Genomic DNA, 24,750 nt, shown 5'->3' on the forward strand with positions numbered 1-24,750 from the left:
TCAATGAACTCCACTTTTCTCGAGGCTATTAGCAGTGGTCAGATCGACTGGGCCAATGCTTCTCTGAATCAAGCAGCACCCAAACCACCGCACTTTGAATGGATGCACGAGCATCTGGACGGTGCTTTTACACAACTGCGCTGCGCTGGGCGAGGCTGGGACGTCGGGGATGCCTGCAGCTACCTTGATCACCATTTCCGAACTGCAGCGCATACATCTATGGCTGACATGGCCACGTACAAGTACCTACCAGACATTGATGGCAACGCGTACAGTGGTAGGCACTCTTGTTCTCGCAAATGATGATATGTGGCATAACATCAGTTGTAGCTCGTTTCCGCGCATTGCTCATGACGGGCTCCCTAGTGTTGAAGGCCACTATCTTCGAAGAATGGCACCGCTCGCGGCTCGTACCGTACAAACATTTCGTCCCCTTCGACCTCGGCAGTCTTCCCGACCTTTGGCACAAACTCTGCTTCTTTATCGGCGGATGTTGTCGAGGGAAGAGTTGTGAGAATCATGACAGGCATGCCGCAGCAATTGGCGAGGGCGCGGCGATATGGAGCCGCCGAGTTCTCCGTAAGGCAGATATGGAGCTATACTGGCTACGGCTATTGTTAGAGTATGCAAGAGTAGTGGATGAAAGAAGACACGTGCTATGCGAGCGGGACGATTATGAGTAGTCGTTCGGGAGAATATTCGGGAAGAAAGTGGTGTAGTTCGTCACATATGATCAGCCGCCAAACTTCTAAATTAGGAGAAGAATACTCTGCATTAAGAGATATTGAGATCAGTACGGGCTGGAGTGAAGAAGCCATGCCCAAGGCAGCCGCATTGCCGCGTAGCACATGATCTGAAGCTGTGTATGTTATGTTAGCAATGATTGTAATGTACTTAATCTGGGCCTCGAAACAGATTGAGCCATTTCAATAAGACATGAAAACATCTGAGGATTTCTGCGCGCGTGAAGCTTCGATGTTTGTGTCCGTGCGCGTGAGCGTGAGCGGCCGATCAGAACGCTGCCAAGCAACGGGCCCCGTCTCCTGGGTCCGGGCCGACAATCTCCAAACTCCCAACAGCAGGGTGACGCGGGAAGCTTTCTGCAGCCACCTCGGGTTTTCTTGCGACCGTCTAAGCAAAATTCGGGCCTATGTAGGAACCTCTCGCATGACCCCTCTTCCTAGAACTATACGAGCCGTCCACATAAGCGCTACGGGCCGTTCTCTTGATCGCTGACTTGGAAGACAGAGCTGAGCGCGATCTCGAGCAGGTGTCAAACGCATTTCGATATCGATCGGATCCGCAGTATGAACAAAGATAGTTCTGTAGATGAGGCGAGCGTGGCCCACAATACCTGCCCGGGTGCTGAGCGACGTTCAGTTGCCTAGGGACATCGTCGATCATTACACAACGCAACAGGGTGTGCACATCGGAGAAATAGACATGTATTGTCGTCGTGGGGGTCTTTCATAGGCGAATTTAGACCTGGGGCTGGTCCACGAAAGCAAAACAGCAGTCTTGTCTTGTCGATTCGTTAGGTACCTCATCTATTCGGGCTGCACTCGGCACATAGATGCTGCTGACGTACACAGAGTGATTATAATAATCTTACAGCTGATTGCAACATCCAGTATACTTTGTAATTGTTCCATCTATCTTGCCTAACATGAAAGGACTGTGGGTTTTAGCCGCTCTCTCGATTCCCACTGAAGCTCAGAAAGACCACGTTCATATCGGGTATGCCGATAAATCTCATGGCGAGGACTGGTATGACTGCGGTCCTTATGGAGGTAAGTCTTTACATGGGTAGAGTACAAACTGGATATATTAACGTCCGATTAAGGCTGGGGTTGTACTCCACCCGTGAGAGGCAGCGAACCACTGCCGAAGAAACACTATTACGACAACAGCACTTTCAAACAGTTGATAGACCACAACAACCCTAACCTGGGGACTTTTGACCAGTTCTACTACTACGACACAACGTACTGGAGGGGTCCCGGTTCGCCGGTGATACTGTTTTCGCCCGGAGAAGTCAACGCTACTATGTACCACAGCTTCTTAACCCCCAGCCATGCAACAGGAGCCCTGGCTGAGCAGATTGGCGCAGCTACAATTGTTCTCGAACACCGTTACTGGGGCGATAGCACACCATTCCGTAACTTCACCACTGAAAACCTGAAGTACCTTACTGTCGAGAACAGCATGAAGGATATAACGTATTTCGCACGTCAAGTCCAATTACCTTTCGCTACCGACGAGAGAATTGGCAGTAGTGCCAAAGATGTTCCATGGGTAGCTATAGGAGGTAGCTACTTCGCTGCCCTGCTAGTGTGGATTGCAAGCCTCGACCCGGGCACTATATGGGCCTACTACGCTTCGAGTGCATCAGTTCAATCTGTTTCTGACTATTGGGCCTACTTCCTTCCTATACAAGAAGCTATGCCGAAGAATTGTAGTAGAGACATCTCTCTTGTTATCGACCATATGGATGATATCCTCAGCGCTGGCTCTCGGGATGAGCAACACGAACTCAAGGCCAAATTTGGCATGCAAGACGTCGCTCACAACGACGACTTCATGAACGCTCTAGCGCGTGGTCCCTATCTCTGGCTAGGGAATCAGTTCACCTACAACACGGGCTTCTTCACGTTCTGCGACTATATTGAAAACGCAGTCAATGCCACCCTCAACGACCTTCCGTCTGAAGCTGGTGTTGGTGTCGATAAAGCGCTCGAAGGATACGCGGAATGGTGGAGAGAGGTCGAACTTCCCGGTTACTGCGCCGGGGATCTTTATCCTGAATTCAACACTACAGGTAATACTGACTGCTTCAATACCTACAATGCAAGCTCCCCACTATTCACCGACACGACGCCGAGGAACGCCATGAACCGGCAATGGTTCTGGATGAACTGCAACGAACCCTTCGGAAACTGGAAAGTCGGCGCTCCCTCAGGACGGCCATCGCTCATTTCTCGCCTCATAACAACAGACTACTGGGTTCGTCAGTGCGGACTATATTTCCCCCCTGGACCGAATGGAGAAACATATGGTCTCGCAGCGGGGAGAACCGAAGAGCACTTCAATACGTACTTTGGGGGCTGGAATATCACCAACACAAGCCGGCTGATCTTCGTCAACGGCGAATTCGACCCGTGGAGAGAGATCAGTGTTTCGGCAAAAGGGAGACCCGGAGGCCCGTTGCAGAGTACCGAGCAGGTACCAGTGGAAATTGTGCCTGACGGTGTTCACACTAGTGACTTGAATACGAAGAACGGAAAGGTCAACGCGGGAGTGAAAGAGGTGCAAGATCGAGTGTTGAAGCAGTTAGTCGGGTGGGTTGAAGAATGGCCTGGGGAGGCCACATGATCAGCTATGCACATTGGCTGGCACGCAAGTACCTAGATACTTGCTACTACCGAGAGCCCTCCAGGCTACCTTTCAACACTTATACGACGTGATTTCCGATAACAACATTCCTGTCAATCATGAAGGAAAGCGTGAAGTCGATCTCGCCGCATTCCATTGTGGTTCTATTATTATATAAACTCATGATACAGACGCGCTCTGGAAGTTCACGCACGTCTACTTAAGCACTCTGCCGATCTTTCAGCACACATGCTTTTGTCGTAATAAGACAAATGCGTGTTTCAGTTACTCTCCAGATGTACTAGAGACCTGAGCATACTCTAGAAGACGATTTATAGCCAAAATGCATCTTGATCTATAGTCCTTGTTTGAGCCAGCCAAGATCGGAACAAACAAACTTAGAAGGACGGCTAAGATGATCTAGAGTTAGGCTACAGCGATCCTGCTGCATCTTGCTACTACATGGTTTGCTCTTACTCGCCGAATAACGTGTTGGAAGACGAGCATCGATCGAGTGAAGTTTAGCTTTGGGTCACTCATACATACCGGGCATACAGACAAACCTTGATTACTTTTCAGTCGCAAGTCAACTCGGCCGCGGCCATCTATTTCGACCTCATCCGTGAGGCTTGCACATACACACGGCTGGAGCAGATCTAAAACGCTCGCGTGTAATGCGCTCTTGCGGAAGCACACGGGATCCAGTGCTCCAACGTCGTCTGTCAGAACGGGTTCTACGGGATGGCGGGAACGCTTGATAGTGGTGCCGGGTGGCGTTGAGACCGAACTACCCAGGCTATGTTACGCCCAGATCGAAATGACCGAAACATTATCCTTGCTTGATTTACACAAGCCGGTCGGGGTTGCTTCCGTGATGACAGTCACTGCGGGATTAGCACCGTGGCTTCTTGCTCAAACGAAGGATGTGTGACTGACTCACATTTCAAGACCTGTCACATAATCGAACATACAATGAGAGCCACGGATGCCAGAAGAAGTAGAGTTGAATTTGGCGTTTCCTGTGCGACTGTGCCGCTTTTCTAGGATGTTTTTTTTTTCGCATTCTGATGTTACCCCCTTGTCAGGGTATCTCGTTGTATGACAGTTATACACTAAGCAAATCTTCCCTCCCGTTTCCCAAAGCAATGCCCAAACAGAACCGTGTAAAGCAAGAGGTATTTTTTCCACCACTCCGAAAGAAATAAAGCGAATCCCATCGCTGATCTTGTGCCATTAATTACAACCCGACTACAGCGGAAGGCGAGGATCGAGGAAAGAAGTCGTGAACGTAACAAGCGACCCTCCGGTGGTGGCGTGATGCTGGTCGCTACCGAAGGCTTGGTCGCATGGAGAGGCTTGGTGTGCCGAGTGCAAAAGCCGACTCCAGAGAAGAGAAATCCATAAACCGAGATAGGCAGCCCCGTAAACATTCTTGAGGCAGCGCTAGAGAAATGAACAATCGTAAGGTGCGAGATGACACCCAGGTAAAAGCAGGAACGCCGTAACCCACAATTTCGCTGACATGCTCCTATTAGACCATGGACAAACCAAAGTCTAAAACGTAATACCGGTGATACAAGGAAAGAGTGAAGGAAAACGAAGGAAAAAGAACCAGTGAAATCTATCATGCAAGATGATCGCAAGCCTTGTGCGTTTTCGTGAGATCCGGAGGCGCACCAATATGCTTGCAGATAGCAGAAGGAATAAGGCAATGGCACCTTGAGAGTGTCTGATAGTCTAGACTCGAGGGAATCGAAGTAGCCAGATGTGTCCAGTGATCGGAACTGGGTCGGCTTGGTAGGCCATGGTACTTCGCGAAACAGAAGGTAACTTTTTGAACATAGGAAGTGCTGGAATAGGCAGCCGAATATGTATCCGTGAAGGTGTGGCAAGGCGATGTCGCTTTGATATGCGGCCGGTAGGTGGCGGGCAATTAGACGGCAACAGCCTGTGGGCCATAACCAGGAGCCATGTAGTAAGGCGGGTGCCTCTGCACGCAGTAGGCACATCCGCAGCTGAGACCATGCTGGTTCCATGCAGACGGTGTGTACTGAGTGGAGTAGGCGGGTGGGCCATAATTGGACGGCTGCTGAAGCGCTTGCGCAGGGGCGGGCTGAGACAAGGGTGGGAAACCGAACATGGTGCGACGCGAGTATCCCTCAGCTGGAGCCCAAGTACCCGTTGTGCCGTAGTACTCTGGGGTGGTAGGGCCCGTGGTCGGTGCTGACGCAGGAGAGTGCTCGCTAGCGGACCGCCATGGGTCGTACTGCGAGTAGGTCGGAGGGTTGTATGCAGAGTGTGCCGACTTGGGCGCATAGTCGTACGGTGGAGTGTAGGCCTGGTGCATCGGCAGAGGAGGAAGCGGCTTGTTGGGGTTGAGTGAGCGTCGGTGTACCGATGTGTCGATAGGGCTGAGCTTGTTGCTGCGACCAGAGCGGGCAGCAGCACTGTTCTGGTAGTCCTTCCAGTGCTCTGACCATGATGTCCAACCATGCTGCTCAGATGGATCTCGATGAAGCTTGAACTTGATTGCTACGAGCCACTCTAGCTCCAGCTCATTCAGCTCATGAACCTGAATACCGCTAACCTCGGACCACGAACGGTTGATGAAGGTGTTGTCGTCCAAGAACTTGCTGCCAAGCACAAGCGCGATGGTGAGGAGACGGAACAGGTGAGTGTCGGTCTTGGGCTCGTGAGCGAGCATAGGCATCCTGCTGGACAGGTAGTACATGCTGAGCAGGATGGTAGCCGAGGGCAGCCGTGTGGCGCAAAGCACCTGGTGTACCCATTTGCGGAACGACGAGGGCATCATGCGGCCGGGCGTGATGAGTCGTAGGGCTGTCTCGCACACGAAGTCGGTCATGACGTCCATGTCATAGTCCAGCTTTGCAGACACGCCGCCGACAGGCTTCTCTTCCTTGGCGGGCTGACTCATTCGCTGGTTGTACTCGTGCACGCGCTGCTGCTGCATAGCCGCCTCTGCCAACGCGTGGCCGGACTGTGCGCGCATGGGTGGCAGGGTGGTTGCGCCCATGGGATCGTAGAAGGAGCTCGCAGGTGGAAGACTGGGAGGCGCACTGCTGAGGTAGGTGCCGGCCTGCGGGTACATGGGTGGCATGGCGATGGCCAGTTGGCCGTAGCGGTCTGCGAAGTCGTAACCATCATCTTGCTGCCGGATCGCGGGGCCAGCGTACGCGGGCTGCTGCGGTGGGTATGAGGCGCCACAGGCAGAGTGGTAGCTGGGGACGAACTCCTGGGGAGATAGCCGTGGCATGTTATGCCGGGGGTAGAAGGAGGGCATGATGGTGTGGGACTGCCGCAGAGAGAAGACTGGCGAGGCTCCTGGCGTCGTGTTAGTGAGTGCTGGCGTGACGGGCGTGGCCAGCGGCTTGGGGCTTGTGACGTACAGTCTTCTCGTTCGCGCCGCCTCTAGAGTTGCCTACGGACCCTCTAGAAAGATGTGCTCATTCAAGGAAATGCGACGTCCGGGAGGTGTTTATGGGCGGTGGAAATGGGTCGCGCTGGTGGTTGCGCGGAGGCGGTGGGTGGCCGGAGAAGTGCCTGGAAGGGAGGCAAAGGGCGCGGCGAGAGGTGAAGGGCAGCTCGAGGGTGATGGAGCGCAGGCAGACCGGGGCTAAGTCAATAGATCCGGCGATGCGAAGTCGTGGTGGGAGATGTCGCGGAGAGTCGAGGTCCCTGGGGATGGGCGGCAAAAGAAAACAGGTTGAAACCAAGGACTATTACACAGTACAAGCCCAAACCAAAGCCGAAGAAAGCACTCGCAGCGTGTGGACAGCGGCGGAGGGGACGAGGCGTTGGGTGTCGGAGCCAGACGGACACGTCTACCCGTGAGTGCAGGTGTGCTCGTTTGCAAGCCCGCGAGACAGAGCAAGCGTCGGGAGGTGCTGGTGAGCGGGCTGGGGATGCCGGACAGCCGAGATTGGGGGCGCACGTCCGTTGGGGCTTGGGGACTGTGTCGCGACGAGCAACGCCTGCGACGACGACAGGACGAGGGAGATGGGGAGACGGGGCACGGGGGAGAGTGAGGATGGGGAGGGCAGAGGGCGGTGATGTGGGTGTATTCGACACACACCGTTAGCGAAGGCCTAGCAGCAGCAGCAGCGAAGGGGCTCTGGGACGCCCGCAAGACCGTCGCCATCCGAAGGCCGCACCTGCAAGAATGGTTCATTACTTGCCCGCTCCTCCACTCATGTGCTATGAAAACTCTGCCTCTTGCAGTTAGTGGGTCGCAGCGTCGACTCCAGCCCGCGTCTTGCGGTGACTGGCACTCATGACTCTCGCCGCAGGAGCGCTGCAGTCGTGGTGCAGCGCTGCACAACTCCACCGCTCGCGGCCAATGAACGCTGCCAGGGACCACCCTCTGCACCCGCGACAGAAGCCCGCCACGTATCGCCCGCAACCCGGCCTGCCCTCTTCTTTTGGCGCGCCTGCAGTAGCGGCCTCACTGGTCCGCTGCGCCGTGGTGAGCACCTGTCATCTGAGCTGCTTGGGTTGTGAACAGTGCTCGAGTGCCTGAATTGTGAAGACAGGAGTCAATTTGCACTGGGCGACGCGCAGCCCCGTGCCAGGCTGCGTTTTGTTTTGATAGCTGCTCTCGTGTCGTGGCCGTGGCAATACGCCGGGCCCAAGAATAGCACTGCCATCGCGCACTTCACCACCGACTCGGACCCGTTCGCAGTGCAAAATTGTGCCGCGGCCGTTGAGCGCTCCTGCGACGCCTGGCCTTGTCCGTCGGGCGGGGCCACGTCCTACCATGGGCAAGACGGAGGGTGTCGCGATCAGCGCGACTTATGCAAATCGATCCCGAATCTGATGCCCATGGTAGCGTGGCAGTGACAACGTCGGCGGCGAAACCGGACTGCCTGGTGCCTGTAGGCGAGCGTCATCAACGTCCTCGTCGCCAAATTGCTGCTCGTGCAATCGTCACTGGCAACCCAAGCGCTCGGCGCCCCCCTCTGGGCTCGGTGCAATATCGTAAGCAGGTGCCCACTGTATGCACTGGGATGCATGTGAGGATGTTCGAGCCTTCGAGGCCGGCACCTGCTCCACTCACACCGTCCAACATATTTCTTGCCCACGTCCTTGGCCGCGGATTGGCCCCTCGAGCTCATCAATACCCATAGTGACGCTTGCAGCCCTTACCGTGATTTTCCATCAGGCACCAGAAACATCGTGTTGGTCATGCAGCTGACTTCACCATCCCGCGTAGGAGGCAATATTTGTCTCGTGTGGAGTCGAACGCTACGTCGTCCACAACGATATTCACGGCACTTGAGTTTACGTCAGGGATGCGGTGAGGGCGAACACTATGGGCTGGAGAAGGAATAAATAAGTGCCGGCAAGGAGATGCACGCGGTACTGGATTGGCAAGCGATGTTGCTAAGATAACTTCAAATCAAAGTGGCTTAGCGCAGGAGTAGCACGTGACCGAGTGTGAGGATAGCCAGGCATCGTGAGATGGCTGAGGCGGTAGTGAGATATTTCCTCTCTACCCATTTCAAACGTCTGAGCCTGTGGTACCTTCCAGACCGGCCATGAAAAGCAATTACTGCGAATATCCTGCGCATTTCAAAGGTACCCAAGGCTCCTGCTTGGAAGATTGATCGCACGCGCGTTTTCGGCTCACACAGTGCCCAACGCGTTCGTGGTGCGCTGGCAATACATGCCGCTAATCCGCATCGCATGACACTGGCAAATACACGACGACAGCAATGTCCTTGCCGAAGGAGCACGAGATTCTGGTGGCCAAGTTGTATGAGGCGAACACAGCGCAACAGTTCAAATTCATTCAGATTGCATGCGTTTTGCACGTAGACTCGTCAAGTGACCGTGATACTTAAAGGTCAGAGGTCCCAAACGCCGATGTAAATGCTCACTCCCGTGGTATATCCCAAAGCTTTTCACGCCCAAACCAGAGACGAAACCCAAAAAATATTGACCTCGCGTGGTCTAATTCATCTGCCTGATCAATTCGTTGATCTTGTCTTCCCGGTTGCCCAAGTCACCACCTTCGATGAAGTGCTTGAACTTCCTCTTGCGGAAGCCACCAGTAGGGCTGTTAAGCTTGAACGGCCAGAGGAAGTTCGAAGCAGCCTTAAAGTTCGGCCCAACGGTGCAGATCTCATGGATGAGGTCTTCCATACAGATCATGCCGTATTTGCCAAGGTTCTCTTCGATGATCTCGTTGTCCGTCAGAGGAAGGCGTTGCTTGTCGACCTTGCCATAGCCACGCTCTGTATCCCAGTTAATATCTGGCAGTAAACTTGCATCTGTACCGAACTTACTGTAGATGAGCTCACGAACCGACTTCTGGTTCGGGTAGCCATAAGCAACGAAGGGCTCAACAATCTTCAGCATCTCCATAGTCGCCTTGGTAAGCTTGACGAAGACGCCATTGTTGATCTGAAGTAACCGCAGAAGCTGCAGTGTCTTGCGCTTCTTGGGATCAATCTTGTTGATACCCTTTATCCGGACGACGAAGGCGAGTTTGGGCTCGGCGGGGACGTATAGGCTATCGCTCTTCTTGGCCTCGCGCGACAAGCGCACGCGCTCCCGCTCGGCATCGCGGTACTCCTTCACATACTTCTCGGCTCTCGTGAAGATGACCTCGCGCTTCTTCTTGCTCTTGTCTGTGTCATGTCAGCGCTGTCTGCAACAGTGTGTCATGCCATGAGCTCCAGTGAGGACGATTGCATCATTCCCGAAAGATGGTTAACAATTCGACAACATTGACCGTAGTCTAGCCGATAGTGTGGTAGTTATAATCATCGTAATCGCCCTCATGGATCGTCGATAGCATGCTGGGGTTGGTCGTACCTCGCTTCTCGCGTGTTGCGATCGCGCGCTCCTCACGAGCCTTCTCCTGAGACTTCCTCTTCTTGAGGAGGTTCTCAGGCACGAGAGTGATCTCACTCTGTGTGGGAACAGTTCTATTGGGTAAGGATTAGCTTTGGAAACTGCGCGTGGTGTAGGGACAACGTACGACTTCGACGACATGTTGAAGTGGTGTTCGAGGAATTCTTCGGAAGCTCAATTTTTGCCAGACTCTTAGCGTTAGCGCTAGCCGCTATCCCGCAAGCGCGGGCGCCAAGATGCTGCGCCCCACAAAAACAGATGCAGCCGCGACCGAGGTCAAGGGAACATGAGCGCTCCAACGGCTTCGCATTATATCCGCTGTACACCTTGTTTACGTCGCTGAGCATATACGGTAGAGTCTGTACTCCGTCGTATCCCATTCTACATCATACCTCTAAATAGGATGCATTTGGCAACCTTTTCTCGAGTTGCGTCCACCCGTGGACGTACGAGCTTCTGATGTCCACGGGTCTTTATGCCTTTATTTGCAACAGAGTCCCCTGTTACTGATGCTGCTTTTCCTCCCTGTCATCGCTTTTATGGTCATCTCACATGCTTTTTGACGGCCAACAAGAGCAATCTCGATGACAGCCACGCTTTGAGAATGCCTTTCCGCCATTGGTCTTCAAACCGATCTCAATGAAGCCCGGCAAAGGAGCGCCTTGCTCACCACGGGCAGCAGCAAACTTCCTTCGGTTTTTCTCCGAAGAATATTACGATCTTGCCGCCATCTCGTGTCGATTTACATGAGCGTTTGGAGCGATTTCGGCACCCGAGGTATACTCAGTCACCACTGACAAATTCCTCCCAGGCCGCTGCTCCTCTAGTACGACATTGTGCATAGAAAGGGCTCCTCACATCAAGGTCATCTATTCAACCTTTGTTGCGCGAAAATTCACAATGTCACACAGCCGAGCGTGTCCCTACTCATAAACGCTTGATGTCAGCCTGGTTTACTACTACTCTACCAGGCCACAAACTTCCACTTCAACTTCGCCCTCGCGCGGAACGACATCTATATTGTAACCACTGTAGTCATGACTGAACCTATTCCGATTCGAAAAGACCCCTATGCCTTAGCTTACCGGTATCGTGAGTATATGAAAGAGAAGCCCCGGGGTCCCGCGGAGCGCAGTAACCCATACTACGAGAGGCTGCTCGCGAATTTACCTGATCCTGACATCAGTGCTATGGATAACCGCTCACGCGCCATTCGGTACGCAAAGAAACATTATGAATGCTATTATGAGATCAGGGATATATGGCGCATCATACGATGGCTGCCACCAGCCGACGAGGAAGATTCTAGCTAGGCGGTAGTAGGTGAGTTCATGGGAACTGGCAACAATCACTATGATGGTTTCTCTTGTTTTGTATTGCTCTATCCCAGGAGTTGATGTCAAAGTTTGATTTTGATGGTTATGCTACTACCACCTTACTAAGTTTGCTCGTTGTTATTGGATTTATGATACATCCTAAAATGCCCGCCGTTCCTATAAGATTCTCAATCAAGTATACCGGCATATGATGCATCTTAAAAAATAAGCGTCTGCTTGTAGAAGGACCGCGCCAACATACTAAGCTACTTTGATCATGTCCCGTAATGTAGAGACAAGTGCACAAAACTCTTCTTCATGAATCGACATCATTGATCCTCTCCGTTCGACGTACACCACTGGTGGGTTTCCCAATACAAAATCCCCAACTGACACCATCGTCTACGGAAATTGCACTCTTTTGCCAACTCCCGAATGGCCGCCTTACATGCCTCACATAAAGCATCCCCGTCGCACCTTCCTGATTAGTCCCTTCGCTGTCGTTCGATATCTACACCACGGCACAAGACACCCGCGAACCTGGTCTAGACCTACTCTGAACCCTCAGATCGTTCGTTTCACAAATGACGAGATTCGCTTTGCGCCACAGGAAGCGCTGTGCCGTTTCGTTTCACTACACCCCAGGTCCCACTTGTTTCACACAGTACCATGTTCTGCTGGCCTTAACCGTAACGCTATACCGTATTGCATCTTGGAAAAACCTGCTGATGTATACTGTTGCAGGTCTTCTTTTCGTGGTGCCGGAGAAGAAGGCCCGATAAGTGTTTCTGACATGCTATAGTTGGGCACAGTTAAGAAACAGAGCGGTGCACAATGATACGTTCAGTCAAGTGGCAAGTACGATGACGAGTGTCTTTTGTGGAATTGCTATCGTCGAATAGTAGAATACTTGTACATTTAGAGGGATATCGTTAACGCATGATAAGACTCCTGGAACGCCATGCTGATGAAACGCCGATTATGAGGCATGAAAACGCCACGCCGTAAGTGTGGATAATGATGATGACGAAGTTTGAAGAGCCCGTGTAGGTGAGTATCGTGGTGCGAATGTCATGGGCAAATACCAAGGTTCGCCACGCTGCCGTACCCCAATGACCCGAGTCCGCTGTCTCTAGGCCCACCTTCTCTATGGTAGGAAATGTGAATAGTGGCCTGGAACCCGCTGTCTGCACTTCTCGCAGTCTTCCCGGTAACCCATACTGAAACGTCCCATACCGGTCAAAGCACCGCTTCGTTTCCTTCCGCGAGGCGTCGAAGGTGGGGCCAAGGTGGAGGATGACTCGGTATCCATCTGATCGGCCGTACTGGTGTGCGAAAAACTAAGTCGCGATAGTTGTGACTGGGTGAAAGCGGTTGGCGTATCTGGAATGTCATCGTCCTCGGATATGGGTGAAGGCATGCGTCTAGTCCGATCTTCGTCTACATCCTGCCTCTGTCCCTTCCAGGCTGGTGGAGGTGCCTGCATGGACGGTACATTCGAGTTGTTCATAGCTATGCCACCGGCTGATCCGCTCATCGGATAACCCAATCCGCTCATCCCCCCTCTCTTAAAAGTCGGGTGTATGGGTGTGGGTATCCGACTATTGTTGTTGACGGCGTCTGAGTTGAATAGCGATGGTTGGAGCATGGGCGGTCGCATGAAGTTGCTGCCAAACGAGTTGAAGGCGGGCGACTCTGGCGGCTGGCTCCGAACATCCATGTCATCGTCGTCCATATCCATATCCATGTCCATGCCACTTGATTCTCTTGATATACAGACAGGTCCACCATATATCGAATCCGGCGAATTCGCTCCTCCATATTCTGAATGTGCCGGTGTCATAGACCGGATGTCCGTAAAGAGTCTTGGTGGGGTCGACAGCGATTGATGTTGGAACTGGTCAAGGTTGGTCGGCTCGTTGCTGCCCGGTCGGGATTTCTGTACCGCCATTAGCCAAAGCCCGGCACACGATATTGCCGACATACCTTGAGGTACCGTTCCTCGTCAAAGTCCGAGTCTGAATCGTCGTCGCGCCCTCGCTTCCTGGCCATGAAGTGAAATGCAGACATGGTGATGTAGACTAAACGAGTGGTCCTTCCTTACGTCGGCGCAACGCGATCAACGCGTCGGTGGAATGGTAACGAGATGATTGTGGTGGTGCAGTGAGGGTCGAGAGGGGTGCGGCTGAGGAAGCGGGACTGCGATCGAGAGACCTGGTCGGTATGTTTGACGCAAGCCGGGCGGGGGGTTGATATGACTATCAGGGGCGCTGTTTCAGGTCGCATGAAAAGAACCAAGGCTTGGATGGTGGAGTCGCGCGCCTCAAGCGACTGTGGGGGGAACTTGCGACTTGGTTGCCGGGAGTTGGAGGCCCGTCCAGATCCAGCCCGAGGTGTCGCTTGCCGGCGGTGCGTGCGAGAGATAGTCGCGATGATGTCGACGATGGTGTGGCTTAGCGTGGCGGAGTGGTGATTGGCAACTGAAGCCAAACCTTGAACTCGCCGAAACCGAGGCAGGTACGGCATCACGTGGGCTGTGTATCTGCATGTCCAAGGGGAAGGGGAGGAGCATGCGTTCACTTGTCATGGCGGGATGTGTCAGGAGGCGTGTGTGTGTAGCCACCTGGACATGTCGCAAGCTGAATGCAGGCCTCTAGGGGTCGGAGAGATGCTGTTGGAAGGGATACGGGCTGAGTGAGCCGTTGCTGCAGCTTTGGTCAGACAGTGCCGCCAACGCTTCCATCCAGCCTGCCAGCTGCCACCTCATAGCAGAATTCAAAACCAGGCCGATCTGCAGACTACACCAAGAGGAAAAGGTCATGTTCACGCCGTCGTCGAGCTCCAGCAGCAACATACACGTACATTGACCAACAGGAAGAGGGCGATTCCCAATTCCAGGGTAACGAGCTTGGCGCACATGCAGCTGCAAAGCTCCGTCGACGGTGTATCGATAGCCTGCGGGACCAGAACCAACCATCAGCCCCACCCCGACCTAAAGTTTCCCAAATAATTTGGTGGCATATGACTGTATTTGCAACGCCCTCATTATACCCTTTGCCTGTTATTCTCGCCGACCTCGGACCTGCGCCTGCATACACCATCTGCGCGCTTGATTTTCTGACTTGAGACATTCAACGCCCCTCCTTGCACTCTATTGCACGCCCTGTACAACCTCGCTGCTGTACATCCGCATACGTCTGTGCCACAGTCCAAGTAAGACTGACCGCAAATCGACAGTCGCTCAGACAGCCTACTAATATACATAAAGATAGCCTACCCACTGTACAATGGCTCCCGCTGCAACAGAAACACCCGACATGTCCATCAACCCGAGCGACGATGTGCGCGTACTTGGCTACGACCCGCTGATCCCACCCCAACTTCTCGCGTCCGAGATCCCCATCCCCGCACATGCCGAGAAGACCGTCATCCAAGGTCGCAAGGAAGCCGCCAGCATCATTACCCAGAAAGATGACCGTCTCCTGGTCATGGTCGGGCCCTGCTCGCTCCACGACCCAGAGCTGGCACTGGAGTACTGCCAGCGCCTCAAGACCCTCGCCGACAAGCTTCAAGACAACCTCTGCATCATCATGCGCGCCTACCTCGAGAAACCACGCACAACCGTCGGCTGGAAGGGCCTGATCAACGACCCAGACATTGACGAGAGCTACAAAATCAACAAGGGCCTGAGAGTGTCGCGCAAGTTGTTTGTGGACCTCACATCCGCGGGCATGCCTATTGCCTCCGAGATGCTCGACACTATCTCTCCACAGTTCCTCGCCGACCTTATCTCTCTTGGTGCTATTGGTGCGCGAACAACCGAGTCACAATTGCACCGTGAGCTAGCCTCTGGTCTCTCTTTCCCTATTGGATTCAAGAACGGTACCGATGGAGGCTTGACCGTGGCGGTCGATGCGATTGGTGCTGCTGCTGCTAAGCACCACTTCATGGGCGTAACGAAGCAGGGTCTGGCTGCCATCACCAGGACGGCAGGTAACGAGCACTGCTTTGTCATTCTCCGTGGTGGATCCAAGGGTACCAACTACGACAAGGACAGCATCAAGGCTGCCAGGGAGGCTTTGAAGAAGAAGAACCTGCCTGAGGTCATGATGGTCGACTGCTCACACGGTACGTTCCCGTATACACAAATGCTCTACCAACACACACTAATGTCTGACAGGCAACTCCAACAAGAACCACCGCAACCAGCCCCTCGTAGCCAAGGACATTGCCGACCAGATCCGCAACGGTGAGACCGGCATTGTTGGTGTCATGATCGAATCCAACATCAACGAGGGCAACCAGAAGGTCCCACCTGAGGGACCTAGCGGTCTGAAAAAGGGTGTCTCCATCACAGATGCTTGCATCGACTGGGACAGCACCGTCGACACTCTCGAGAACCTTGCATCTGCTGTCGCCGAGAGGCGGGCAAACCAGAGCAAGTCCAACGGTGCACACTAAACGCTTCTGCCGAGTGCAGTGTTCGGGTTAGACCATGTATATAGTATGGGGTATTTGGCGTTCGCAAAAGTCTAGAGAGTTTGGGATATGGAGACAATAAGGACTGGCTTATGATTGATGAACGCGATACATGATGGAACCAATCAAAATTCTTGGCTTCAACTCCAAATCACAAAACATCCAACGCCTGAATGCCCACGGGTATCTTCGTTCTGACGTTCCTGGCTCTTATCACGTGCTCTCACTCATCTTCTTCCTCGTCTTCCACTTCCTGCTGCTGCGTGCTGCGCCGATTACCGCCAGTGCTCGTCCTTGGTCCCGTCCAAGCCGCCCTTTCTCCTACAAACACGTCTCCTGTACATTCCGTCTGACACTTGGGACATTTCCTACGATCCCCGCTTCTGCCCCGATAGTAGCTATTAGCACACGCATCGTGCCATCGAACCCCACACTCTTTGTTGTTGCACCTAATGCCAAACGTAACGATATCCTTACACCCCTCACAATCCCGGATCCTGATGATCTCCCGCCCATCCTCGTTTTCTTCGGCAGACTCGTTGTACGTTTCCTTGAGGTAAGCGCGGAGTTCCATGAGCGCGCGTGGAGCCAGGGAATAGTAACCCGCTTTGGACTTTTGGAAGAAGGCTTGCGAGACGAGTGTTTCCAGGACCTGATCTGCCTCGGCTATCGTTATCCCCGTATCAGCGCTGGCCTGGGTGTCTGCATCGCCGTTGACCTGGCTCTGTCTGCTGTTTGCCTGACTCTGTCTGTTCCGGCGTGAGGTGCGAGCAAGCTGTGAGGCTTCTGTATGTTTCACCGCCATGACTTCGCGGATGTTGGTGTTATTTGTCTCAAACATTTGGTCGAGGACGCGTCTGATGTATGCGATTTCGTTTGCGGAGAAGGTGGTAGCGAATTGGGTGACGGTGTCGCTTGCGTTGTTAACGAGGGCGTAGATGCTTTCCTTGGTTTGCTGGTCGCGTGTTGATCGGATCTCGTAGTCGAAGGCTTCGATTTTGGCGTTTATGGTTTGTATGGTGGACGTGATGTTTGGCTGGGTTACGTCGCCGGCTGTCCATGGGCGTTCGGGGTCTGTCGGTGTTGTCAGCTTGTGCAATGGCAATGGCGTAAAGAAAACGGACTGTGTGCAGTCATCACATGGGCGAGGATAGACTTCGTTTCGTCTACTGTGAGGACGCTGTGCGTATGGAACGCTTGTAAGAATGCGCGATGGATCCCGTTGTAACCTTCTTCTTCGGCCGGGGCGCGTACGAAGGGCGATTCGTCGCGAGACATGTTGAGCGAGAAGGATGTTGGATGACCTTAAGTGAGATGTAAAGAGGCGTGATTTGACTGCGCGACAGCAGTTTGGTAAGTGCGGCGACGGATCACCTACGCGATCGCGGGGAACCTGAAAACGCGTCAACGCGAAACCACGTGAAGGTATTCCATGCCACCTACCCGACCTGCGACCCGGAGCATTTCTCACGCCACCATTATACAACAGCATTTAGATGGGACAAGCTGCGCTTGCAATGTATGCAATTACTATGCAAGAGCTGTAATATATCCACTGTCTTCACATACGGAAATGTTCTGGAATAATGCCTCGGGCACCTAGTGATTCGTAGAAGATACAAAGACAAGCGCTTCGTGAGCCATCTAGACTGTGTCTACCATCCTTCCATTCATGCTGCATTCAAAGTCATGTAGCTAGCAACCCCCGGGCGCTACCTGTGCAAGTGCGTATAATACAATATCCTAGCATTCCCATCCATAGCTCGTCAAAGTCGTAGCTCTGATGCTGTCCTTCCTATCTCATACAGGCAGATCAGCATTTCGCCTCGCACCGCTTATCGCTTCCAGTGCCTTAGCAATATATGGCCCAATCACCGGTACGTTGCTGACGAAGCCCGCAATGGTCATGAGAAAGTCTCCAAACAGCACAAGTATGCCGTACAGTTCGATTATGAAACCGATGAAAGCCCAGCGCATCAGGATAAGTGATATACCAGCGACGAATGCCACTGTGCCTTTCCATTTCTGCTTGCGCGCGAAGAAGGCGACGGTCTTCGTTGTTCCGATGATGAGTGTGAGACCAATCAGAAAGAGTATCTATTGGGGGTATTAGGGAGGGTTCGATAGCGGAGGACTTGGTTCGAGGAGGTCGAAGACGTACGTTTCCCATTGCCAGCCTGTTCGCATGTCAGTAAAGGCTGTACGCATATGCAGAGTTGAAACGTACATTGCGCGATCAAAAAACATCATGACACCTCCCATCAGAAAGAGTCCGCCTGTTCATGCTGTCAATCTTCTGCTGAGTAGTGGGCGCATTCGTGGTGGTGGGCGCGTACCTACCCCCTGAACAGAAGGCGACCCCAATCTCTGTCATTGCTGTTAGCTCATGTCCTATGCGGTGACTGAGGCTGCATGTTTGCGTAACTTACTCTGGGTGTCTGAAAGCCACATAGTCGGCATCTTGGGATTTTGTTGTTTGTACAGTGCGCGGCGTGCGAAATTCCGTAGCGATGTGGAAGAAGACGGCGTAGGAGAGGGGAAGTAGTAGAGTGGCGCCTAGTCTCGATGTATATCTGGCATGAAGGTGCTACCTTTCGTCTTGCTGTCTCGTGTCCCCTTGCGAGTGAAGACGCGGCGCGCTCAATCGACGGTCGGCCCGAAGCTCACCCCTGCTAGCGCTGCAGTTCCCGCGGGTAATCGCATAAAACTCTGGTGGCATGCTCCTCAACCTCTACACCTCTCGAGTCCATCTAACGCAAGAGCAGCTAGACAAGGCTCTGATATTCAGCAGGGAAGAGCAATCGATTTATTGTTCGCTTGTAGTTACAAGACACTCGAATTATCATTACAACATAGATCCCGCCCTGACAACAGCATGCTTCAAGCTGCTGTAACTAGGAATCCTCCCTCGAGGCCCTGGTATCCTGTCTTATGGGCGCAGAAGAATACTGGATCACGGTTAAGCCGGAGCACCTCCTTGAGCCACAAGCCGAGAGGCATGTGGTGGGTGGAGAGTAGTTTGACTTTGATGATCATACATAAACCTTGAATAAGACCCTATCTGAGCAGTGTTCCTCGCCCGGCTCAGAGGCATGTTGTTAGCTTACTTTGTCTCGCGCATATCAACGAATGGACGAGTAGTCGTGTATTTGATGAGTTGAGCGATGCGCCATCCGTGCAAGACGCATGTCGATGAGTCGACTTTGGAGCAGCAATACCTACGCCAGCACCGAGACATGCTCACTTCAAGACTGTGTGTGCACCTCTGGCGGCGAGATAACCCTCGGAGACATTCTGCGGCATGGTCCGAATGCCTCCAAAGACCTCCTTGTTGTGATAGCGTAGACGCGTCTTGGGGTCGGTGTATGGCGCAGGAAGGCCGGTGATGTCGCAGTACTTCTTTTGACTGCTCGGGTGGAAGCTCGGGGCTGACTCGATGTTGGTGTATGTAGGCGCCGGCCCGGCAGCAGCCCTGCCGTTCTTCTCCAGCACCAGCGTGCTCAGGCTCTGGGCTGCTTGGGCGATGTTGGGTTGGCGGCCTGCGTTGCCTTCAGTGGCCACAGCAGGTGTCGAGTTGCCACTGTTGTTCTGCGTGGCCATTACTGAGGCTTCTTTGCGCGATGCCTCACCGAGAATCTGCTTGAGGTTCTTGTTGCGGCGTTGTGGAGGCTTCCAGTTGGGGTTGCGGAAAGGCTTGGGTACCGCGTAGACGTCAAGCTTGTCCAGGAGCGCTTGATGCGTCTTGTCGTCAGAGGCCGCTGTTAGGGGTGCCATATTGTGAGTTGTCAAGAAGCCAGCAAGTCGCAGTCGGTGGTCTCGTCGCGCTGTTCGCTTGCCGATGTCCAGGGATGTGTCTAGGTGTCGTGATGCTCGGGTGTACGTTGTGGCAAGAACGTTTGGGGGCGTAGAAGAGTCTCGGTGTTTGTATCGCGATGGAGCTTGCGGAGGTGGAGCTCTTCCAAGGTTCCGTCTCGGGACCTGCATGTGCATCCTCTGCACTAACTGCTTTCATCCTCCCCACCAAACAGCTCCAACGCGTACTATCAACTGCAACACTATCGAGTCGCCAAAATGGTAGGACAGCATGAGAAATCTATTGCAACCGGCGCGTAGTTCTGACCGCGTTTCTAGGAAAGCCCTCACGAGCACCAACAGAGCCAGTTGCTCTCTCGCATCATTGTGAACGTCGTGAGTCAATCCAACATCTCGATGCACAACGGAAACAATGCTGACTACCGGAAAGGAGAAGCTGAACGAAGCCGTCATGATGTTGAACAAGAATCTGCAAGAGATCAACATCCAAAACATGGATACGGAGCTTGTGGCTCAGATGTTCAAGAACTACCAATCTAACGTTCTTTTCCACCTGGAAGGTATCTACATAGTCATGCTGGGATGCTTTTGTAATAGCGCTAACGAGCCATAGCAACAAATGGTCTGAAGGATCCTGCTTAAGCATGCAAGATGAGATATACTTGGTGTGAAGGGGACAATACCCAAGGCAAGGCCAAGTCTGGTGAGAAATTCGATTACAGGACGTGGGGACAGCAAACAGGCCAGTAGATAGCAGTAATGAGATATGATCATGTTAGCACTATGTGCAAGACTGCAATCCAGACCGTCGGCATGTGAAGTAGCGTACCTAACATACGGAGACGGGCTCGGACCACCGAGCATTGCAAGAGCCTCACCACACCGCAGTCGCCATGCCGCGCATCCTCAGCACCAATCGCGCTAGCCAGGCACACACGCCACATCTCCGACCCGCGACATGAGATAACACCCTGATCTTGGACCTGTCGCATCCCCATCTCCAGCTCGCACTTCACCACCATGGCTCCCTCGGCCATCGACGAGGCGCCGCAACTCGCAGGGCGCAATCCACCCAAACCTCCACCCAAGCTCTGGAGCGTGTCGGACCCGCCTTTTGAGGGCTTCCGGCCCATCGACAAGGAAGGCTGGTCGCGTAGCAACAGCGAAACCGCCATAGTCATCGACAATGGTATGTACAGGCTGCGCATGCGCCAAAGCTGCCATGGCGACTAACACATCACAGGCTCGTCAGCAGTCCGCGCCGGATGGTCCTTCGATTCCAAACCCCGATTGTCAGTACTACCCAACATGGCTAGGTATCGCGACCGCAAGCTCAACCGCACCTTTACCTTTGTTGGGTCAGATGTCTACGCCGACGGCACCGCGCGAGGTCAATCCAAGCCCGTCTATGAGCCTGGCAGCAACATCGTGAACAACTGGGATGTCATGGAGGGCGTGCTCGACTACTGCTTCGTCAAGATGGGTGTAGACGGCCGGTCCGGGCGCATCGACAGGCCCATCGTTATGACCGAGCCTGTTGCCAATTTGGGCTACTCAAGAAAGAGTACGTGCGCTTATACTGGACAATACCGTGTTGGTAGCTAATGTGCATCCTACAGCCATGTCTGAAATACTTTTCGAGTGCTACGGCGCACCGTCCGTCGCATACGGTATCGATTCGCTCTTCTCCTACTCCTACAACGGCGGTCGCAACGGTCTGGTCATGGACTCTTCGTACACTTCCACACATGTCATCCCCGTGGTAAACTCCAAGCCGCTCCTATCCCAAACTACTCGTCTGAACTGGGGACGCTTCCAGTCCGCGCAATACCTGCTGAAGCTACTGAGGTTGAAGTACCCTACATTCCCCGGAAAGATCAGTGACAACCAGGCCGAAGATCTCGTCCGTGAGCACTGCTACGTATCACAAGACTATGAAAACGACCTCAGCCGCTATCTGGACTGGACGGGTCTGGAAGACCGAGATCATACTATCCAGTTCCCCTACACTGAGCAGATTGTAATACAAAAGACTGAAGAAGAGCTGGCTGCCGCAGCAGAAAAGCGGAAGGAGAGTGGTAGAAGATTGCAGGCTCAGGCTGCAAAGATGCGACTTGAAAAGCTGAAGAAGAAGGAAGAAGAGTTGGAGTGGTGCATACAACTGCAGGCGCAACTGGAGGAGATCACGACCAAGAAGGAAAAGGCACGCGTACTAGAGTCGAACGACTTTGACGACGAGAATCAGCTCAACAAGCGGGTCAAGGAACTGGAAGCTGCTATTAAGAAGGCTCGTAACAAGGACCTCGGCGACGTTGAAGAAGAACAAGTCGAAGTACCTACGTTCCCCCTGCTAGAAGTTCCGGATGATCAGCTCGACGAGGAGGGCATTAAGCAAAAACGACAGCAGCGATTGATGAAGTCTAACTACGATGCACGCCAACGTGCGAAGATTGAAAAGGAGAAGGAGAAGGCGCGTCAGGCAGAAGAGCAGCGACTCGACGATCAACGGCGAGAGACAGACCCTCAAGGCTGGATAGAAGAGCGCCGGATAGCCCGTCAAGCCATTATTCAGAAGATGAAGGACCGCGAGCGCCTCAAGGCTGAACTTGGAAACCGAAAGTCGCTCGCCAACCAAATGCGCATGAAGTCGATTGCCAATCTCGCGTCAGACGCACCCACTAAGAAACGGAGAAGAGGCGGCGGCGATGATGACACATTCGGTGCCGACGATGCAGACTGGGGCGTCTACCGCACCATCGCCACAGGCGAAGGCTCCGACGATGAAGAAGAGGAAGACCTCTCCAAGAACCTCAAGGAGATCGAATCCCAACTTCTCCAACACGACCCAAACTTCACCGAAGAATCCACTCGCGAAGCACAAACCGACTGGACAAAATCCATCCTCCACTCTTTCCTCCACGGTCCCTACCCATACGACGCCGAAAGTCAAAAGGAGACGAACCAGATTCATCTCAACGTTGAACGCATCCGCGTACCAGAAGTGGTCTTCCAACCCACCATCGCGGGTCTCGACCAAGCCGGCATCGTCGAAATTGCATCCAATATCCTTACAGAACGTCTGGCAGATTCACCTCATCGCGACAACGTTCTGAAGGACATTTTCCTTACCGGTGGCAACACCATGTTCCAAGGCTTCGAAGAACGCCTGCGCTCTGAACTGCGCGCTGTATTACCCGCTGAGCAAGCAATCAATGTGAGGAAAGCAGGGGATTGCGTTCTGGATGCTTGGCGTGGAGCAGCGCAATGGGCGGGCAGGAAGGAATCGAAGCAACACTTTATTACTAGGCAGGAGTTCTTGGAAAAGGGTGCTGAGTACATCAAGGAGCATGATCAGGGGAATGCTGCGTATTAGGTTGCCTGTCTTGCGTGCGGGCATTGCGATGTGTGCAATTTGCTGAGTTTGTTTGTTCTCTTTCTGTCCTGGTAGTGGGAATCGTGTAGTATATAACTAGCCCCAGGACGTTGTTGTTATATGGGTCCGATAATATCATCATGAAGAGAAACCACTGGCACATGTACCGGATCACCGTTCCAGACATTTGATTACTGAAGCACCATCTCCTTTCAGCGCATTCACCAGTACGAGTGTCCTTCATGTCGCAGTTATGCCATCATTCAGTGGTGACATACAGCCAAAGTACAATAGGAAGGTAAAATGCAATAGGATGCAATTCTCAAGTTATCTAAACAAAGTCACAAAACACTATCCCAGATCCCCTTATGCGCCGAAATGACGAGGACACCCATCCCAATGCATACCCATGTATATGCTCTAAGCCAAGCAATGCCGCATGCATGCAGAACGCCTCCCAATGAGCACCAGTCTTACACCAATCAAGATGCATACGCCGCCCATTGCCCCGATTCCCTGGTCGTTAACAAATTCGTGTTTCTCATTTCCATATTATGATTGCGGGAACAAAGGTGTTTCCGTCGCAGGAAGATATCACCTGAGTCGCCGCGTTCTACGCAGACTTGGGATGTTGCTCCACAAGCCATTCCATTACGCTCTCGTAGCATAGCACAAACTGTCGCAGACTCTGTACCATGCTCAGACGCTGCAGTCTAAAGTCTTCCACCGTCTTTGCAATGAGATCGATGTCCTCATTGTTCACCCAGCTGTCGTCTTCACGCTCGTTCTTCGCGAGCTTATCGTTGGAGTCGGCATCCATTGGCGTGTTCTGCCTGGCGTTGCGAGCTTGTCGTTGCCGCTTGAGCATATCCAGGACCGAGTCGACTGTGCAGAAAGTACCCGTACGGCCACATCCAGCAGAGCAGTGGACAATGATCGGACGGCTGTTAGGCGGATCAGGCTGCGAAGGCGAGCCACCGTTGACAGAGCGGACGACGGCGTCTGTCTGCTCAATCAGACCGAGCAGGTGGGTGGGATGAGCCGGTGCGCCAAAGTCAGGCCAATGGGAATACTGCAGCTGTGTGATCTCACGCATACGTGCGAAAGGTTCGTCATCGTTTGACAAAGTGAACTTGCGAACGGTGACATAGGGCTGGTCTTGGCTGGGAGAGCCGGTAGTGGCTTCCTTGGTGAAGTTGGCGAGCTTCGGTGGGTTCGTTGACCGGCGCTGACCCATCGTTGGCCTCGATTGCTCCCTGTGACGGTAGATCTTCGATGGCTCCAAGGATGCCCTGCGTTCGCCAAGCGGGTTGAGGTGTAGAGGTCCATATCGCTTATCCGACCAGTAATTATGAGCCTTGACTTGTCCACCTTCTTGCTCGGCAGTCAGCATAACGATGACGCGAACATCCTGCTGCCACACAACGTTCCAGAAGTCCTATCAAAGAGTTAGTGAATGACATGGAGTGGGTTGGGGGGGGGGGGGGGCCACGACGGTGTGGTAGGCCGGGGGTGCTGGAC

General features: G+C 53.3%; 11 protein-coding genes across 11 annotated transcripts in view; 4 read left to right on the forward strand and 7 right to left on the reverse strand.

Annotated features, from left to right (window-relative positions):
* Positions 1-1,666: 1,666 nt before the first annotated feature.
* J4E79_004528 (uncharacterized protein) lies at positions 1,667-3,372 on the forward strand (the record flags this gene model as incomplete). Its single annotated transcript, XM_049353411.1, has 2 exons — positions 1,667-1,790; positions 1,844-3,372. The coding sequence occupies 2 exons, from the start codon at positions 1,667-1,669 to the stop codon at positions 3,370-3,372; spliced, it is 1,653 nt and encodes a 550-aa protein (XP_049211859.1).
* Positions 3,373-5,305: 1,933 nt separating this feature from the next.
* Positions 5,306-6,673, reverse strand: J4E79_004529 (uncharacterized protein; the record flags this gene model as incomplete). Its single annotated transcript, XM_049353412.1, has 1 exon — positions 5,306-6,673. The coding sequence occupies one exon, from the start codon at positions 6,671-6,673 to the stop codon at positions 5,306-5,308; it is 1,368 nt and encodes a 455-aa protein (XP_049211860.1).
* Positions 6,674-9,342: 2,669 nt separating this feature from the next.
* On the reverse strand, positions 9,343-10,389 carry RPL7_1 (60S ribosomal protein L7; the record flags this gene model as incomplete). Its single annotated transcript, XM_049353413.1, has 4 exons — positions 9,343-9,626; positions 9,678-10,022; positions 10,210-10,322; positions 10,376-10,389. The coding sequence occupies 4 exons, from the start codon at positions 10,387-10,389 to the stop codon at positions 9,343-9,345; spliced, it is 756 nt and encodes a 251-aa protein (XP_049211861.1).
* Positions 10,390-12,711: 2,322 nt separating this feature from the next.
* J4E79_004531 (uncharacterized protein) lies at positions 12,712-13,634 on the reverse strand (the record flags this gene model as incomplete). Its single annotated transcript, XM_049353414.1, has 2 exons — positions 12,712-13,503; positions 13,551-13,634. The coding sequence occupies 2 exons, from the start codon at positions 13,632-13,634 to the stop codon at positions 12,712-12,714; spliced, it is 876 nt and encodes a 291-aa protein (XP_049211862.1).
* A 1,217-nt stretch (positions 13,635-14,851) lies between these two features.
* On the forward strand, positions 14,852-16,025 carry AMT16_1 (Phospho-2-dehydro-3-deoxyheptonate aldolase amt16; the record flags this gene model as incomplete). Its single annotated transcript, XM_049353415.1, has 2 exons — positions 14,852-15,692; positions 15,745-16,025. 2 exons carry the CDS (start codon positions 14,852-14,854, stop codon positions 16,023-16,025), a joined length of 1,122 nt encoding a protein of 373 aa, XP_049211863.1.
* A 241-nt stretch (positions 16,026-16,266) lies between these two features.
* J4E79_004533 (uncharacterized protein) lies at positions 16,267-17,321 on the reverse strand (the record flags this gene model as incomplete). Its single annotated transcript, XM_049353416.1, has 2 exons — positions 16,267-17,117; positions 17,168-17,321. The coding sequence occupies 2 exons, from the start codon at positions 17,319-17,321 to the stop codon at positions 16,267-16,269; spliced, it is 1,005 nt and encodes a 334-aa protein (XP_049211864.1).
* A 522-nt stretch (positions 17,322-17,843) lies between these two features.
* J4E79_004534 (uncharacterized protein) lies at positions 17,844-18,503 on the reverse strand (the record flags this gene model as incomplete). The annotated part of the gene is made up of 5 exons (XM_049353417.1): positions 17,844-18,140; positions 18,205-18,220; positions 18,271-18,319; positions 18,384-18,410; positions 18,473-18,503. The coding sequence occupies 5 exons, from the start codon at positions 18,501-18,503 to the stop codon at positions 17,844-17,846; spliced, it is 420 nt and encodes a 139-aa protein (XP_049211865.1).
* Positions 18,504-19,283: 780 nt separating this feature from the next.
* On the reverse strand, positions 19,284-19,817 carry J4E79_004535 (uncharacterized protein; the record flags this gene model as incomplete). The annotated part of the gene is made up of 1 exon (XM_049353418.1): positions 19,284-19,817. One exon carries the CDS (start codon positions 19,815-19,817, stop codon positions 19,284-19,286), a length of 534 nt encoding a protein of 177 aa, XP_049211866.1.
* A 451-nt stretch (positions 19,818-20,268) lies between these two features.
* J4E79_004536 (uncharacterized protein) lies at positions 20,269-20,498 on the forward strand (the record flags this gene model as incomplete). Its single annotated transcript, XM_049353419.1, has 2 exons — positions 20,269-20,416; positions 20,470-20,498. The coding sequence occupies 2 exons, from the start codon at positions 20,269-20,271 to the stop codon at positions 20,496-20,498; spliced, it is 177 nt and encodes a 58-aa protein (XP_049211867.1).
* Positions 20,499-20,876: 378 nt separating this feature from the next.
* J4E79_004537 (uncharacterized protein) lies at positions 20,877-23,229 on the forward strand (the record flags this gene model as incomplete). Its single annotated transcript, XM_049353420.1, has 3 exons — positions 20,877-21,045; positions 21,100-21,420; positions 21,476-23,229. The coding sequence occupies 3 exons, from the start codon at positions 20,877-20,879 to the stop codon at positions 23,227-23,229; spliced, it is 2,244 nt and encodes a 747-aa protein (XP_049211868.1).
* A 613-nt stretch (positions 23,230-23,842) lies between these two features.
* Positions 23,843-24,750, reverse strand: part of J4E79_004538 (uncharacterized protein) — a gene marked incomplete at both ends in the record, with an annotated part of 2,675 nt that continues 1,767 nt past the window's right edge. Inside the window, one exon of the mRNA XM_049353421.1 lies at positions 23,843-24,667. Coding sequence (XP_049211869.1) covers positions 23,843-24,667 — 825 coding nt within the window. The remainder of the gene's footprint in view (positions 24,668-24,750) is intronic.

Source organism: Alternaria viburni (genome assembly GCF_023758015.1).
Source record: "Alternaria viburni strain BMP 2772 chromosome Unknown scaffold_8, whole genome shotgun sequence".
Classification (NCBI taxonomy): Eukaryota; Fungi; Ascomycota; class Dothideomycetes; order Pleosporales; family Pleosporaceae; genus Alternaria; species Alternaria viburni.